Below are 16,373 nucleotides of genomic sequence, written 5' to 3'. Positions count from 1 at the left end.
TACAACTTGGGCAGGAGGTGGTGAAAATCCATTTTCTAGCTTAAACTGAGCATAGACTTAACTAATACATATCCTGGAGGTACAGCGGTCATAGAAAAGCTTTCCTTGATATGAATCATTTATTCAGCCTAGTTTAGAGAACCAAGCAATGCAGCTGTGCCTGCATTTATCTACTGAACCAAAAGAATTACTCTACTTATTGAATGAGTTGGCCAGGGGCTCTGCCTTTAGCAGATCCTGTGGCTACAGGAAAATTCCTTAAAACCTTTGCTATGAGATGACCCAGCCTGAGCCACAGTCCCTGGCACTTTCAAAGAGAATTGACTTCTCTGTGAGACCCTGAAGGCTGAACATCTCTCCCATCCATCGTTGCACTGGGACTTGGTGGTCTTCATAAGTAAAGATGTGTTAGTTGACCCGACACCTTCCTGCCCCCAACCCCCTTAGAGAGGATGGATGTTTCTGTGAGCAATGCTGCCCACCAGCCTCAGTGGGGCCAGATGTGGCAGACAACTGGAGACAGATACTTGCCATGTTTTGCTATCATCATGGACCCACTCCTGTTGAAAGTCACGACCAAAATCACTACCAGAGGAGGTTGGAGGAAGCTGCCCTAAATACACAGTTGTGAGGAAGGCTTCCCTGGGGATAGCCTGAAGACATCCCCAAGGATAGAAATTAGGAAGTTGGAAACAGATCCTGAAAGAATGGCCAGATACACCAGACCCAGCGATAAATTTGGAAAATCGTATCTGTGATAGGAACAAGAAATGTAGGAAGCCTTCTCTTGATCCAAGATGCTACGGGTGGGAAGACCATCCTATGAAAGGCATGAAGAGGAGAGTGGGCAAGATCATAACAAAGAGGCCTAATCCAGGAGAAATGAAATAGTCTCCCTTTGAAATTCTCCTCTTGTGAATCAGAAATATGGGTGCTTTAGGAAAATACAAACCTTAAAAAAAAGAAATAAATTGAAGTTTATCACATGTGTTGCAGAACAATTCACAGCAGGTTTTCTGTTAATAGTGAGTCTCCCCAGTCCAATGAAATTATGGTTCTTTGTTAAATAACACTTCCAGATTGACTGCATTAACTGAGGTAAACTTTCATTTATTCAACAAATAGGTATTAAATACCTATTATGGCCCATGCATTATGCAAAACACTGCAGATGAAAAGATGAATAAGAAATAGTTCAAAAATAGTCTCAAAAAGAAGGGGAACATATGGAGAAACAAAATGTCACTGGTGCTAGGAAGGGAATATGTTTGGTGTGTGACAGAGGGCTCAGGAGGAAGAAGGCAATTCACCCTGAGAGATGGGGGTTACAGAACACCAAGCAGGCTAGGAGGAGGGGCCTGAAGCTGATTCCTAAAGAATAAGCAGGTGTTAGCCGAGCAGACTTGGGGTGGGGGTAGGAACTGGCACTTCCAGGCAAAGGAATAAGTTTCGTAACTAAAGGCTCCCAAGGCACAAAACAGCTTAACCTGCTTGAAGGCCTAAGGGTCCTTCATCGGGGTTGGAGGAGAATGTGCTGGTAAAATGAAAATCATGCAAAAGGATAAGATGGACAAATAGAGGGGGCGGAATATTGCCAGACCTGTGAGGACTTACGTGCCAAGGGGAAGATGATGGATCTCATCCTGACTCATGGGCGTGGGGAGCTGCTGACAAAACTTGAGTAAAGTGATACCATGATTAGATTTACATTTATAAATAATCACTCTGAAGAGAAAGCATTGATGAGGCATGAGCTTAGAGAATGGGGAAATGGAACAGAGAGTGTCACGAGAGTGCAGGGGATGAGGCCAGACTGCAGTATTCGAATAGCATGGGGAGGGTAGCAGAAAGGTATCAGGAGGGACAGCAACTTAGTCCCTGCTTGGGGGAGTCAAATAGGAGGGAAGAGAGCCCTGAGGATGGCACTCGAGTTTCTGGCTTGGGCAAGTAGAGAGGCTGTGGAGACATTTTCCAAGATGGAGAAACATGGAGGCCAGATGACTCTGGGGGGAAAAGAGAAAAGAGGTTCCAAGTGGAGATGATAGCCCGTAGGTGAGATGTTTGGGTGGGAGTCTGAGCAAGAGGGTCTCTGTGTGGCAGGTCATAAGCGTCAAGGCGTGAAAATGGTCACAGATGTGAATGAGATTGATCAAGAGGAGCACAAAGGGTGAGAGAAAGAAGTGGGTCCTGGAGCACACCCATGGGCTGAGAAAGGCACAGAGAAAGAGAAGGTAAGGATGAAAGAGAAGCAGACCTGGAGAAGGGTGCTTCCAAAGCTAGAGAAGGAGAAGGAGCAGTCCCGGCTTGGGGAAGGGGAGGACAATGAGTGGCAGTAGCCTGAACGTGCACTGGAGGTGAAGGCGAGGAAGAGAAGCAAGGCCACACCTGAAAAGAACCTGAAAAGATTACCTTCTGCTTCCTTTGGGTTAACACAGTCAGGGAGGAGGGAGAGAGAGGGAGAGGCTGGAGACACAGAGGCCAGCCTTTCCCAAAGTGGAAGGCCATTCACCTATGGAAAACGTGAGTCTGCCCCCCTGCAGAGTGTAATGAATATACAACAGCTCATCCACCTGGGACCTTTTGATTCACGGCTGCTGGGAGCTGCATCCGAGCATCCAAGCATCTGATTACCCCTGTGGTTTTGGGAACATAAGCCTAGAAGTTACTCTGTCTGAGCACCCCTGAAATCCCTGGGGACCTCCATGATTCCCTAGTACCCTCAGGTCCAGTGTGGGTGTTTTCAAGCATTATGAGATGAAAATGGACCCCTTGCAACAAGTAGGTGGGACTTTTCTGCTCCAGCTCTAGTTAGTATAAGGAGAGTGTGAACATAACTACTATTATAGGAGTGGGGCTCTTGGCTGAAGTCACCCTCATAATTTTAAGAATAAAGACTCCTCACCTTACTCTTCAATCATAAAACTACTCAAAGTTCGCCACCTAACATTCTCTACTCAGTTTCAAAAGTGATATGAAAACTGCCGAAAAGGTAAAGTACAATTCTGACTCCTTCTTTGTACTTCTTAGCTTTTTCTTTCTTAGTTCACGCTGAGTTCTTCCCTTGGGTTCAAATGCCTTCCCAGATGTTTGTGTTCAGCCTCTGGTTTGTCCCACACTCTCCCTGCCTCCGTGCCTTTTATCTATTTAAAATTCAACATCTAATCAAGCTAACTGGAGGGATGGCTTTAGTTTAATTTTCTGGCCCTTGGAACTCTTGATTTTTCCATAAGCTGCAGGAAATTTGCAAAGGGCGGGGGTGTGATTTGTACATTTGTCTCTATCTCAGAAATAAATCAGTTTACTGATTTATTTACACCTCACATCAGAAGGGAATAAAACTTAAGTGTATTCTTTCTAAACCCTTCCCATGAGTTACTGTCAGTGAAAACCAATGGTTAGGGGTTACCTGACTCTCTTCTTCTCTAAATGCCTCTTGCTACTACTTACAAAGTCAGTCACAAAATTTTCCAAGAATGTCCCTTAAAGAACCTGTCTCCTGGACAGTGAACAGTACAGTCTGAATTAAATTTTAACTCTTCTGTTAGAACTGTAACAACCTTCCACACAGCTTGAGTGTGCGTGCATGTGCATGCCCCACTTGCTTCAGATCTTCGTTTTTTTAGAAAATAAAATATCGCAGATGATTTTAAAGCACCTTCTCAATTCTATTTCTTCCCCTGTCTTGAGAAAGGTAAACATCACCCTTCATTTTCTGTTTATCAGTCCCATGCCCACCTTTCGTAAATGCAATGCAAATGTTTCCATAAACAATATTAGATGTGCATTTGATCTGTTCTTGAGCTATGTATAAATGGCATCATATTCTACATTTCATTCAGCACCCTGCTTTTTTCACTCAAATTTTACGGTTACCCTTTTGGAAACATGTAGACCTATCATATTTATTTTAAATATACTGCAAGAGCTTCCATTGCATGAATATGCCACCCTTCATTACCAGTTTTCCTATTAATGGATACGGTGGTGTCATGGACATTCTTGGATGTGTTTCATGTGTATACGGCCAGGAAGAGAAGCTCCAGGCTGCAAGAGACATCTGTCCTCAGCCTCAGGAGACAGGAGTCAGCTACACCCCGGAGTGGAGTTGGTTGACATACCGCAGCACAGGAGCCCAGAACTCCTTTAAGGTAAGAACAACCCTATTCCACCCAGGTGTGCAAAGGACTCCAGGGCTGTGGGGAATCAGAGTTGTGTTTACCTAAGTGGAACTGCTATTATAAAGATGAAGAAGGAGTCAGGGCGCAACTGAATGAGAGAGGCTCTAAAGCAAATAAAGTGTCCAACAGGGTGAGGTTCGGCATCTGGAATAGCAGGGCATTTTAAAACGCAGGAAATGATAGAATTTTATGAAGATGACCTAATGTCAAGTCAATTGCCTTTTCTTGGCAAAATACTTTGACGCCAAAAAAAATCAATTGAAGTAATTCAGCCACTGCAGTCTCTCATAAAAGCAGCAAATCTGTGAAACTTCTTTGAAAGCCAATAGCAGCTTCCACTAAGAAGAAACATCAACTTGTAAAAGATTCCTAGAGACTCCTGAAATGGACCTTTCAACATCATCTCTATGTATACAAATTTACAAAAAAATAACGTTTTTCATCCTTGAATCACCTGCTCATTGCCTGACTTATATTTACATTGATGTAATTTTTATATACTGCTGAACAGAATGTCTCTGATATGATCTCTAAAAATCTGGTAGTGATGGCTGCCTCGTGGAAGAAGGACTAAGAGTCTGGGGGACAAGGGCAGGTGGGCAAGTATTACCTCATCAAAGCTAATTAATAAATTTAAAAGGAGGCTAAGGCTTTACCTTATCAAACCCCAGATAACCTCTGCAAATGCCCCCAGTTTCTGCAAAGCCTCCCCTAACTGCTCCAAAACCCAAGAATTACTCAGGCCCCCAGCACACAAATCTCTCTACTTACCAACCTTGGGTCCTGTATTTGCTAATCGTCATTAACACTCCCTCCTTTTTTTTTTTTTTTTAGCTTTTTGAGGATAGGAACTACAGATTTCACCCACGGTCCTCTGCCCCCAGTAATGTGCCTGACACAGCTGGCAAACAAAAGACATTTTCAGAATAAGCACAGTGAAGTGTTCTTCATCATATTATAATTTCCAAAAGACCCAAGAAACGTATTCATTTCTTGTTTTATATATTCTTTAAAAGTTTCATTTAAAAAAACAAAAAAAAGGATATAATTCTCAAAACTTTTAATATAAGCCCTATGAGGGCAAGACTTTTTTGTCTGTTTTATTGACTTCTGCCCCAAGCATACTTGGGCTGCTGCCTAGCACATAATAAGCGTTCAATGAATGAAGATCCTTGGTTATAGAGTATGTACATACTGCCCAGTACTCCAGTTCTTTTCTCTATTGTTTTTAAAATTTCTTTTCAATTTACTGAATTGTGGTAACATAGGCATGACATAAACTTTTAGCCCTTTTCAAGTGCACAGTTCACTAGCATTAAGTGCATCAACAACACTGTTGTACAGCCATCACCACCTCTCCGCATCGGTCTGTAAGTGTTCAACCCCAATCTGCAACATGGCATCGCAAACCATTAGAAAGAGAAAAGGTGAGCTTTTATCACCTGATTGTACATTGGTATGGAATGAGCTGCTTTGTTTTCTACCTCTTCCCATGACGAACTAGCCCCTGGGATGTTCCCCTTAGAAACATCTCCCTTTCTCTGTCTCTCCATCTGGCTCTCTGGCTCTTTCTTCCTTCCCCCACTTTCCCTTCCCTCTCTTTTCACCTTCTCTCAATCATTTACTTATTAGTTAGTTTCTATAACTTAAATTTAACTTTCTCATCAAATGTTAGAATGTGAAAGGGCTTAAAGTTTATATCCTCCAAATCCACTATTTCACACAGGAAGACACAAAGTCCTTTAAAAGGACGTATGCATTGTCCTTTTAACAGCAACTGCCCAATCAAGATGTCAGAACAAATTTTCTGTCTACTCCTTCAGTAAGTGGTGCAGTTCCTCCTCTCTGTGTGTATTCCTTGGGGTAACTAGTTACAAAAGTATGTGCATCTGAATGAGCGTTTGTGACTACTGTGTAAAGTCTAGATGTATATGGGGGGATGTGTAAAGCGTCAAACTAACCCAGAGTTTGTTTAGGATTCTTCCTGAAGGGCTAGGATTACCCAGTAATAGCAGAGAAAGAGAAAATATCTTTAACTGACAATCCAAAGTGGAATATACACAGAATCAGTCCTCTAAATTGATCCCTACAAACCCTATAGTAAAAGAATAAATTAGCTGACCTTCTCAAACAGAAATAAAGCTCTTGACTTTGTTGACTCAATAAATAGAGTTCACCTGTGAGTTGCCTCACTAAGCTGATCCCTGATCCAGTTGATATAGATGTGACCTCCTAAGGAAGAGACTGATCCAACCACACTTGACAATGAACTTGGGAACCATAAGCTAGAGTGTAAGCTCCCTCAGGACAGGAACCCACAATATGCCTCTTTCTTCTTCTCCAACACCTAGCAGAGGGCTTGGCACACAGCAGGTGCTCCAAACACATCTCTCTACCCTGTCCTCTCTCTCTTCCCACCCACACATTTGCCTATGGAGTCATAGGGCTCCTTCCCTACCTGTCACCTCTCACTGGTGAGTTATATTTTCAGCATGACTGGGGAGGAGGGAAAGGACTAAGAGTGCATTGACTTGTACATCTGGGCATTCATATAATGTGTATACATGGGGATCACACTATATATAAAGACTGTGAGCCCTGGCTGGTGTGGCTCAGTGGACTGAATGCTGGCCTGCAAACCAAAGGGTCGCCAGTTCAATTCCTAGTTAGGGCACATGCCTGGGTTGTGGCCAGGTTCCCAATAGAGGGGCACATGAGAAGCAACCACACATTGATGTTTCTCTCCCTCTCTTTCTCCCTCCCTTCCCCTCTCTCTAAAAATAAATAAATATTTTTTAAAAGACTGTGAGTGTCTGTATGTGTTTGCCTATGAGCAGGTAATGCCTCTCTATGTTATAAACCAAAACTAAGAAAAATATTTAATTTGGGGCTGATTTGCTCTTTGTGCTGCCTAAGGGCAAAGACACTTCATGGCATGTACTACCTACTTAGATTATACACTGATTAGTTCACTAGACATTACTTTAATTCCATACGTATTTATGTATTGTCTGGCTCTACCCCGTGGAAGGTGAGCTTCTCCATGATGCCCAGTCCGAAAGCCCTCAACAAATATTTGTGGAATGAATATGTCTTTCATGTCTATAACCTCAGTATCTACCACAGTGGCCAAAGTAAATACTCAAAAATCATATGAAAAAAAAAATGTTTATGAGCTTTGGCCAGCAGCTCTCAAAGCAACATGTGGGTCACTTTAAAATATCTCCCTCCTCAGTGCCAAGGTGAATTTCTCAAGCAAGACTCACCTCGGTGGGATTCTAAAACTGCTTCCTATTTCTTTTTCAATTTGGGGGATCAATATCCCAGCCTGTTCTGCACCCCATCTCTGCCCCAACAGACTATGATGACAGTAGAGTATAGTGGGGGAGTTCCCAAACCTGGAGCCCGAATTCGCATCCCGGCACCTTCATTTCCTTCTCCTGAGACTTGGCAAGTTCATTGACCTTTCTGTGCCTCCGCTTGCTCAGTTATAGAATAGGGATTAAAAAATAATAGTGGCCACCTCAGAGCATTATTATGAAGAATACATTACCTGATGTATGTAAAATTCTTAAAAGAAGACCTACCATCAAGATTGGCAATGATTATTATTAATCATCTTTCCCACCAAGTCAATTTTGCAAGTTACTTGTAATGAAGCTGGGACAAGGAAAGGACAGAAAAAGAAGAAACATGTAAAAATACTCAGAGTCAACGATGGAAAATTAATAAAGTATAGAAGTAGCATAAATCGAAAACCTTGTCCCCCCAAACATTCAAGTAGCAAAGTTTCTTCAAGTGTAGAATAGTATTCTTAAATTTTAGCCCACGTTATCATGTTTAATTATCCTCATCTGAAACCAAGTATGTGCTTGTTCTTTGCAGAGGCTACAGGCCCCATGCAGCACCATCCAACAGAACTTTCTGTGCTGATGGGTGAGTTCTCTAATCTGCACCGTCCGATATGATAGCCACTGACCACACATTATTGAGCATTTATAATGTGGCCAGTGTGACTAAGGAAATGATTTGTTAATTTTATTTAATGTTGATTGTTTTAAATTTAAACAGCCACATGTGAGTGGCGGCTACCCTCTGGGGCAGCATAGATGCAAGGGACTTGAGTACACAGGCACCTTGACTTGGCTCTGGCCTGCCCCCCTGCTCTGGGTCTACCTGCCTCCCTCATCCCAGCAGTCAACACTCACAAGGCCAAGCTACTGTTTTCACACCCCACAGCTGTGCACATGCTGGCCTCTTTGCCTGAAATGCCATTCCTCTCCAGCCACCTCCAAACTCCATGGAAAATCTTGTTCAGATTTCATTTCTCCAAGACAAGCAGCCTCCTGCCCCTGCAGCCTTGCCTCATCCGCCACTGGCACAATCTATCATTGCCTCCTCTGTGTTTTTCTGTGTCTCTTGCTGTCACTCGCATCATCCCGCAGTTGTCAGCTACTCCCTGTGATGCCAACAGACTATGGGAATTTTAAACACCAGGTTGTACTCAACCCTCCATCCTAGTGATGAGTGCCCCTCACATAATACATGCACAGTAAATATGTGCTGAGTACATTAGTAATTGGTGTTTATGCACAATGTTTTGGTAAAATAAGTTCCAGTCTATTGATAACCACTCGTGATTATGGAAACTATATAGGCCAGATTATTTTCTAAGGCCTGTCATCAAACAATTTTAAAAGTTCTTAGAATCTCAGGTGAAGGTCTACTTATTTCAATCCATGTCAGTGTAACATTTCAGCACAAATCAAAGAATATCAATGTTCCCTGGAACAAAATCCTACCTGTAGCTGCTCCTGAAGGCCTGGAAGTCTCTTGGATTTCAGAAACTGATCCTGTCATTGACCTGTCATTGTCCCCAGTGCTTGCAGTGACTTACTAGGGAGACATGGACGAGGTTGAAAAGCAAGAAGACAGAGGACCTGATTATGGACACAGTCACATGGAAATTCAAGGGTACTCTATCCTTGTGCACCCTCTACCCAATCCCACCTCCAACACGGAAATAACTGAAATCTAAGCTAATGTGAAAAATAATGATTGTGGGCGATTTGTGTCTGTTCAGTGACATAGGTTATCAAAAACAGTATTGCATTTTCCTTATTCCTTAACAAAGCTTCTGCTCAAAAAAAAAAAAAAAAATCCTCCTCGTTTAAGCATGTAGCATCTGTTACAATATTAACCTGCCCTGAGAGCTATACTAGTTCTTTGTTGGTTTTTTTTTCATCACAATCTTCTGACTAATCCTTTATTTGGATTTCCACACAAGTGTTCCTACAATTAGATAAAGCACTTGATGGATATATTTCTGCGAACCTAATTTGTATGAGCTATTTCCCAAGCAGCACGCATCTGGTGGCTGTATTTTACAAATGATTATCTTTCCTGCCCTCCAGGAACTTACAGTTCAGTAAGACAAATAGCCCTGGCTGGTGTGGCTCAGTGGACTGATTTGCAGGCTGTAAACTACATACAGGGACATTAAATTTATTTTTTAATTCCTTCTAAAACCTACCCATCTAGGAAGAATACTGATTAAGTCTGGAAATTATATTCTGTGTGTTATTGGAATGGCCCATTCACTCCGTGAACGCCACTAATAGAAGATGCACTTATTTCCAGTATGTGCCTATTGCTGCTAAGAAAAGAAAATCTGGCTTCCAAACATTATGTTTTGAGGTTAAAAATGAAGATAGTGCCCTTAAGTCTCTGAAGATTTGTAATGCTGGCATGGCATCTATCTCAATAATACCTAACAAGGATATCAAACGGGCAGAAACGAGAAGCCACAGTGAGCGGGTGCTTGCAGCTGACAGTGATTGCTGTATTTTGGGTGATGGGGAACAGGATTCGCATTAGTTGAAGTGAAATACAATGCCCTGCCAACTCTAGGTATCAGTGCATTCAATCCCCCTGCTGTGCCGTGTCCATTTTCTGTTGCTGCAATTAAAAATTAGTCAATACAAAGTCAAAACGTTGTACATTCTTCCCCTATCCCTTTCCCTGTCACTGTGTTTCCAGCTTCACCGGAAGAACATGTCACTATGGTAACCAATCCCTCTGGTGCACAGCCCAAGTCAACCTTTCCAGCCAGATTGCCAAGCAGAGCAACATGGAATCAAAGCACTCATTACATCCATCAGAAGCCATGAATTCCAGCCCCCTTTTTCTAAGTGAGGTTAACCAATACCAGATGGAAGGATACCTGTCTTCTTCCAAGGGATGTTCAAGGTAGGAAGTTCAAGAATGTCCTTCAGTAAGTCCTACCAATGTTTATCAGTCATTATTAACATGAATTCTTCCTCACATTTCAGCTAACTTCCTACCATTCCAATTTTAATGAAAGCAGGAAACGATGGATAAAACAACACTATGAATCTGAGAAGCTGAAAACTGCTATAAAGTCCCACATGGTCAAACACTATTCTGCTGGCTCTTGTTTTCCTACTTCTAAATCCAAACCCGAGTTACTCTCTTCTGGCATTGTCTAATATCCTACACACCTGTACAAAGTTGTAGCGCTCCAGATGGGTCACCCTGCTCTAATAAGTACCTAACCATGAAGTGGACGTGATGTTTATAATATTAACACACTCACAACTAAACTAGCTAAAATCCACAGTCATTCTACAGAACCTACAAGACAAGCATTAAGATGGGTTCTCTCTCTGGACCTACCTCACCCAAGTCTGAATGGCCACCAAGATCATACCTACTGCTTGTCATTCTGAAACAACTGACGTTTTTATTAACACTTTTTCTGATCCATTTCAACATTTTTTATAAATCAAAGAACATCTGTTTTCACAAGTTATATTTTAAAACAGCATCAAACCTGCATGTTAATATTAAGATACATTAAGAACTGTTTTATATCTTGGCCTCAAAGACAGCTGATAAACATCATTTCAGCTTACCATCACCATTTAATATTGAAAAGAATGAAACATAGTGGGAGGAAAAACAAAACATAAGCTCGAACCCGGATGTAGCTACCATGGAAGAGCTATATTAATATACATCCAAACAATATTTCAGTGGGTTAATGGAACAGGACAGTCCCCAAAGTATGTATCATATAAGATTTACAAACCATCAGATAAGCAGACTTAAAAATGTATGTATTCATACTAAAGTATCAAATAAATTTTTATCGTTAGCAAATACAGATGTTTTCCTGTTTTGCTACACTGGGTATTTTGTATATGTCTTCTGAAAACAGTATTTTTTTTTCTCTGCAGTGCCCACTTTGGTGTTACCTGAAGAACTACTTTTTTGTGCTTGTTACACCCTGCCAAGATTCCATGCACACAGGTCACTTTTGTCTACCACTTTTTCAAAAAGAGAAATCAAGAACTGTGGTATGATGCTACTGGTCAGAAGGCTTTGCGCTGCCACAGGGCAGAAGCTGGGGCTTCCTGATGTTTATATGCCCAGTGCCTGCACCGTGCCTGGTAGAGCAGGCACTTAGCAAACGTTGCTGGCACCAATAAGGCCTTCGGTGTGAGATGTTTCCCCCAATTTGCCTTGATGAATCAGTTCAACATATAAAATGAAAATTAAAACTAGATGCCTGCCTACCCCAACACATCACTCTTAATGGGCTTCCTCTGCTAACAGCACATTATACATCCCCTTCCTTTTCAGAGACTGATCAAAGTATGATCCTAGATAAAAATCCTGGACCGTGAGAATCTCAGACAAACGCAAGAGGCGGGGTAGAGAGAGGTAAGCCTCAGTCACCAGCTATTGGGAGGCGAAGTTATGGCCACTCCAAGGCTCTCCAAGGCTCTGGAGAACCTGGGTAACTTGACCTCCAGGAACCAGGAGGCCTGATAGATCTTGGCCGGGCTTAGGAAGGAGAAGGCTGCCGGGCCTAGCTGGGGCCAGGCACGCCACAGCGCCACGCCTCACGGGCTGTGCTTACCTTTTCGAATGAGGGCCGCGATCTCGGGGTCGAAGCCCTGCCGGTGGCACTTTCTCCAAAGGCCCATGTTGGTGGAGTTGTACTGCCGGCTGCACTCGTCAGCGGGGCTCATGGCGAAGAGCTGCCGGCGATTCCGGGCCCGGAGGAGTTTGCCCTCCCAGCGGTCCAGGCGCGAGCGGCTCGCACGGAGGGGCAAGTTGTTGTTGTTGTTGTAAATGAAGCCGGGGTCGACCCGGCGAGTGTTGAAGGCCTTGCACCTGTCCCTGTGCTTCCTGGCGTCCGTCTCGTACCAGTGGTCCGAGCAGATGGCCACGGCCAGCATGCCCAGGGCGCAGAGCGCTAGCGAGAGACCGGTGTAGAGCAGTAACCTTCCGGCAGCCATGCCTCCACTTCGTGGCTACACCATGGGCATGATCCGCCGCAGCCTCGCCTTCCCTCCGCGCGCCCGGAACAAAGCGACGGGTGGCCGAGCCAAGGTGGGGGGTGGGGACAGGAGGGGACTCGCGGCGGCGCCCCCTCGGCCCCCACCTGCCGGTGCACGGCCCAGGGACTGCGGGGGTGGGGCGGACAGCCTACAAAGTTCTGATCCGGAGAGACTCCGGCGGTCTCCTGGGCATCATCCGGGGCAGGCGCAGCCTCTGGCGGCGGCGAGCCTAACAAGGCCGCCTCCCGCCCCTCGCTGCCCCGCGGGAAGCGACTGCTCTGAACCGGCCGAGTCCACACACAGCCCGGCTTCGGACGCCGCTGCCCTCCCGCCGGGAACTAAACACCAAGTGCCCTAGGCTGCGGTGGGGCTGCTGGGCTTTCTCTGTGCAGGGTGACGACAGGACCCTCACGCAAGGCTTGCTTGGGGTGGGGAACGGGCTGTCAGGAGGAACTACTCAATGTCAGAATGGACTGAAACACCCGCGATGCGGCCGGCCAGCGAAGGAAACCTCTAGATGCCTGGGCCGGCCGCCCAGACTCTCCCCTAGGTCTCCCTCTCAACAATTCTCCCTCTTCCTGTCTGCAAGCAAAAAAAACGTTCTTTTTCTCTGGGTCGGGTCTTTTGGAAATCTCCGATGTACGGTCACCAGCAGGTCCCTTGTCCCGTCTGGCCAGCACGCGGCACTCAGAGGCGGGCTCCCAGTGGGCGCGCGGTCTCAGTCGACCTTTCCCTGCGAGCTCCTGGTTCGTCTGCCTCTGGCCTCGCCATTCAAGCCTCCCCTCCAGCCGACGACGCGGTCACCCGGACGGCGTACCGGACCAGCCTTGGCCCGGGATTTGCGGGAACTGGGCGGCAGCTGGCGGGCGCGAGGAGCGGGCTGCGCCGAGATTGGCGCACCCGGCAGGGCGCACCGTACCGGGCTCGCGGAGCTGGGCGCACGGCACCTTCAACACCATGGACAGGGCGCACGATCGTGGCGCGCCGCCCGCCCGGCAGCCAGCCCCTAGAACGTCAAGCCGCTATCCTCTGCGCGGTCTTCTTCCTGGAGTGTCCACCCGGCCTCCTCCAGACCCGCCTCTCAAGCGACGCCACCGCCTCACTCCAAACGGCTCCCGGGTAGCTCCGGGAACGTGCTGCCCAGGTGCAAAGAAAATACTGCAGGCGCGGAGTAAAACAGTGGCCCTGGCCCTTCAAAACAACCCGCCCCCTTTCCCCGCCACGAGAGCCCCGGCGCTCTAACACCGCGTCTGCTTGGCCCAGCTGCGGTCAGCCGCTCTCAATTTGCACCATTTTCTTCGCAGCCCACCCAGGGCCGAGATGCCGGCTCACTCGGCAGCGTGCAGAGAATCGCGTCCCGGCCTCGGTGTCCCAAGATCAGGCTCCCGGCGTGCAGTGGTCGCCGAGGTGAATAGCGCGAGGGTGGGGGAGGGAGGCTGGGTCGCTCTACTTCTCCTCCCCACCTCCTCCTCTAGCCGCGGCGGCTCCGGGGCCTTTCGGGCTCGGCTAGTGCTGGGAAGAGAGAGCCGAGGCTGCGCCCGGAGGGCTCGGGAAATCGCCTGGCCCGGGTGCGGGCACCGGAGGAAGCCGCTGCCGCGCTCGCTCTCTCGGGCGCCCGGCGCTGCAGCCTTGGCTAAAACCCACAGACGAGAACCCGGAGCGCGCAGCCAAAAGCTAGTGATGTCATCCGTGCAACGTGAGCCTCATCTCTTATTTTTCTAGCCGCCTTAAAGATAAACTGCACCATTTCCCAGGCACGAAATGTCTAAGCCTTATTCTTTGACCAGGCAAGTCAATGGTGTCTAGATAGGTATGTGCCCAACCACATCCATATTTATGCACATATACATATATGTGGTATGTAGCATGTTTACATGCATTATTATAAATTTAAGGATGTTGTCTCCATCTCCTGTTTCTCTTTTAACAATGCTGGTAAAATCGGCCTCAGTTCTTTAAAGAAAAGACAGCTTATTGCAGAGTCGGCATTCAGAGAGGCTGAGGAAGTTCGCTGCGTCCCGGGTGTCGCTCGCAGGTGTCTTGGATTGTGTTTGATCTTTGTTTTCCCGAGAAAGCCACCGGCGCTGTCTTGCTAGCTACAGGCGTTTGCACCCGGGGCTGCGCGGTCCTCGGGGTTATCACAGCCAGCCCTTTTGCAGCCCATCCCAGCACCAGACACTCCGACACACACCCTCCTCCACCTCTCTCCTCAGAAGGAAAAGAAAATTGGTCCTTTCAATACAAGAGGAAGAGAATTTTAACTGAGGAGGGGGGCTGCTTAACAGATATTTTGAAAACGCTCGGGGGCTCGCGCTTTGAAGAGGGCGGGGTTCGGGGGATTCAATGAAACGTGGGTGCGGGATTTGCCCTTATCTGGGTGGCGGCTGAATTCAGGCTCTGCCGGGGTTCTGAGAGGTAGTGCTGGACCCCGGACCTTGAGCGGGTGGGCCGCAGGCGAGCGCCGCTTCACCCCACCGCCGCGCTCACGTGAGAAGACAGCGCCACAAAGGCTGGGAGTCTCCCTCCCAGGTTGCAACCCAAGATTCTTTTACTCTAATGTTCACCCCCTATTTTCACCCTCACTCCAAAGTCGAGGTGCCGCACTGCCGCGTAAAGAGCTACGCCCGGGCGGGGGCGGGGGGAAAGTGCCCGGCACCCTGCTTTGCACAATGGGGCCTGAAGGCCAAAATGAGCGCCCCTCCACCATTTTTTTTTTTTTTTTTTGGTCTTTTTTCCTCCTTCCAGCATTTTGAAAATCGACATCGAGGCGTTTCAGTGCCATCTAGTGGGGGAGGGGCGTGCCTCGCTTTTCGTCCCTCGATGCTGCAAAGGGATTTGTTGAAGGGACAGCAGAAAACTGATCTTGGATATTGGATGCCCCGCTGGGCGAGGGGCTGTCGGCCTGTCCCCTTTGCCAGATCCCGGTCCCCTCAGTTCCCTAGGACGATGAGGCGGAGCCAAGAGACTTTGGCCTCGATGTCTTCTCACCTTTCTTTCTACCCTTCTCTTACCAGTTCTCCCTTCCCCAACAGGGAAACAAGCACACGCAAGCACTCTGCACACATGCAGGCAACGCCATACATTTCTGGAGCTACGCTCTTCTGGAAAGCCCAGAGCACTTTTAGGCTAACAGGATGTTTGCGTTTGACAGTAAGTAGGGAGGAGGCCAAAAGGTGAAATGACATCTACAAGGTCACTCTGGAAATTGGGGCACAGCCAGCTTTAGAGACGCATTCTTCTGATATCCCACTCTCTGCTCCCCTGAGAACCAGCTGAAAAAGGTGCCCCTGAGACTCCTGGGAGCCCAGGCAGTTGCCCATTTGCAATGAACATACCTGTTCAGTTTTCCCTTATCTGTCCTCCCTCTTACTTACTCCACCCCTTCCTTGTTCTTGTGGCCTGTGCCTTAGGCCTGCTTCCAAGCACATGCCTTGCTCCTGCACCTCTGGTGCTGCTCTCCAGCAGTCCTGTGATTTGGGCCCTGCTGGGGTAAGGACCCAAATGGCACACTGTCCTCTTTTCTGATCATCATTAAAATTCTACCTAAAAATTTTTGTCCTTGACAACTTCCCCCAAAGCCCATAAAAGTTGTTGATTTGAGGCCCTACACCATTTGTGGATGACCCTGGTGTGTGGGGCTAAAAATATGGTGAATTCTTCTAGACTATAGGACTACATGACTTTCTTTTCTTCTGTCTTGTTCAGATTCCTTCCATCCTGTGAGCTGCACCATCTCTGTATTGCCAACCTACTCCTTCCCATTTCCACCTACACTGTCTTAGGATCATAGAATCTCAAAATGAGAAGGGACTTTAGAGTTGGCCAC

General features: G+C 46.6%; 1 protein-coding gene across 1 annotated transcript in view; it reads right to left on the bottom strand.

Moving 5' to 3' along the window:
* TMEM178B (transmembrane protein 178B) overlaps positions 1–14,213 on the bottom strand; it is a 323,697-nt gene extending 309,484 nt beyond the window's left edge. Inside the window, exon 1 of the mRNA XM_024555054.3 lies at positions 12,124–14,213. Coding sequence (XP_024410822.1) covers positions 12,124–12,505 — 382 coding nt within the window. The 5' untranslated portion in view covers positions 12,506–14,213. The remainder of the gene's footprint in view (positions 1–12,123) is intronic.
* Between the last annotated feature and the right edge of the window lie 2,160 nt (positions 14,214–16,373).

This window comes from Desmodus rotundus, chromosome 6, assembly GCF_022682495.2.
Source record: "Desmodus rotundus isolate HL8 chromosome 6, HLdesRot8A.1, whole genome shotgun sequence".
NCBI lineage: Eukaryota > Metazoa > Chordata > Mammalia > Chiroptera > Phyllostomidae > Desmodus > Desmodus rotundus.
Note: the sequence above shows the minus strand (reverse complement) of the source record. Positions and strands in the feature narration are given on the sequence as shown.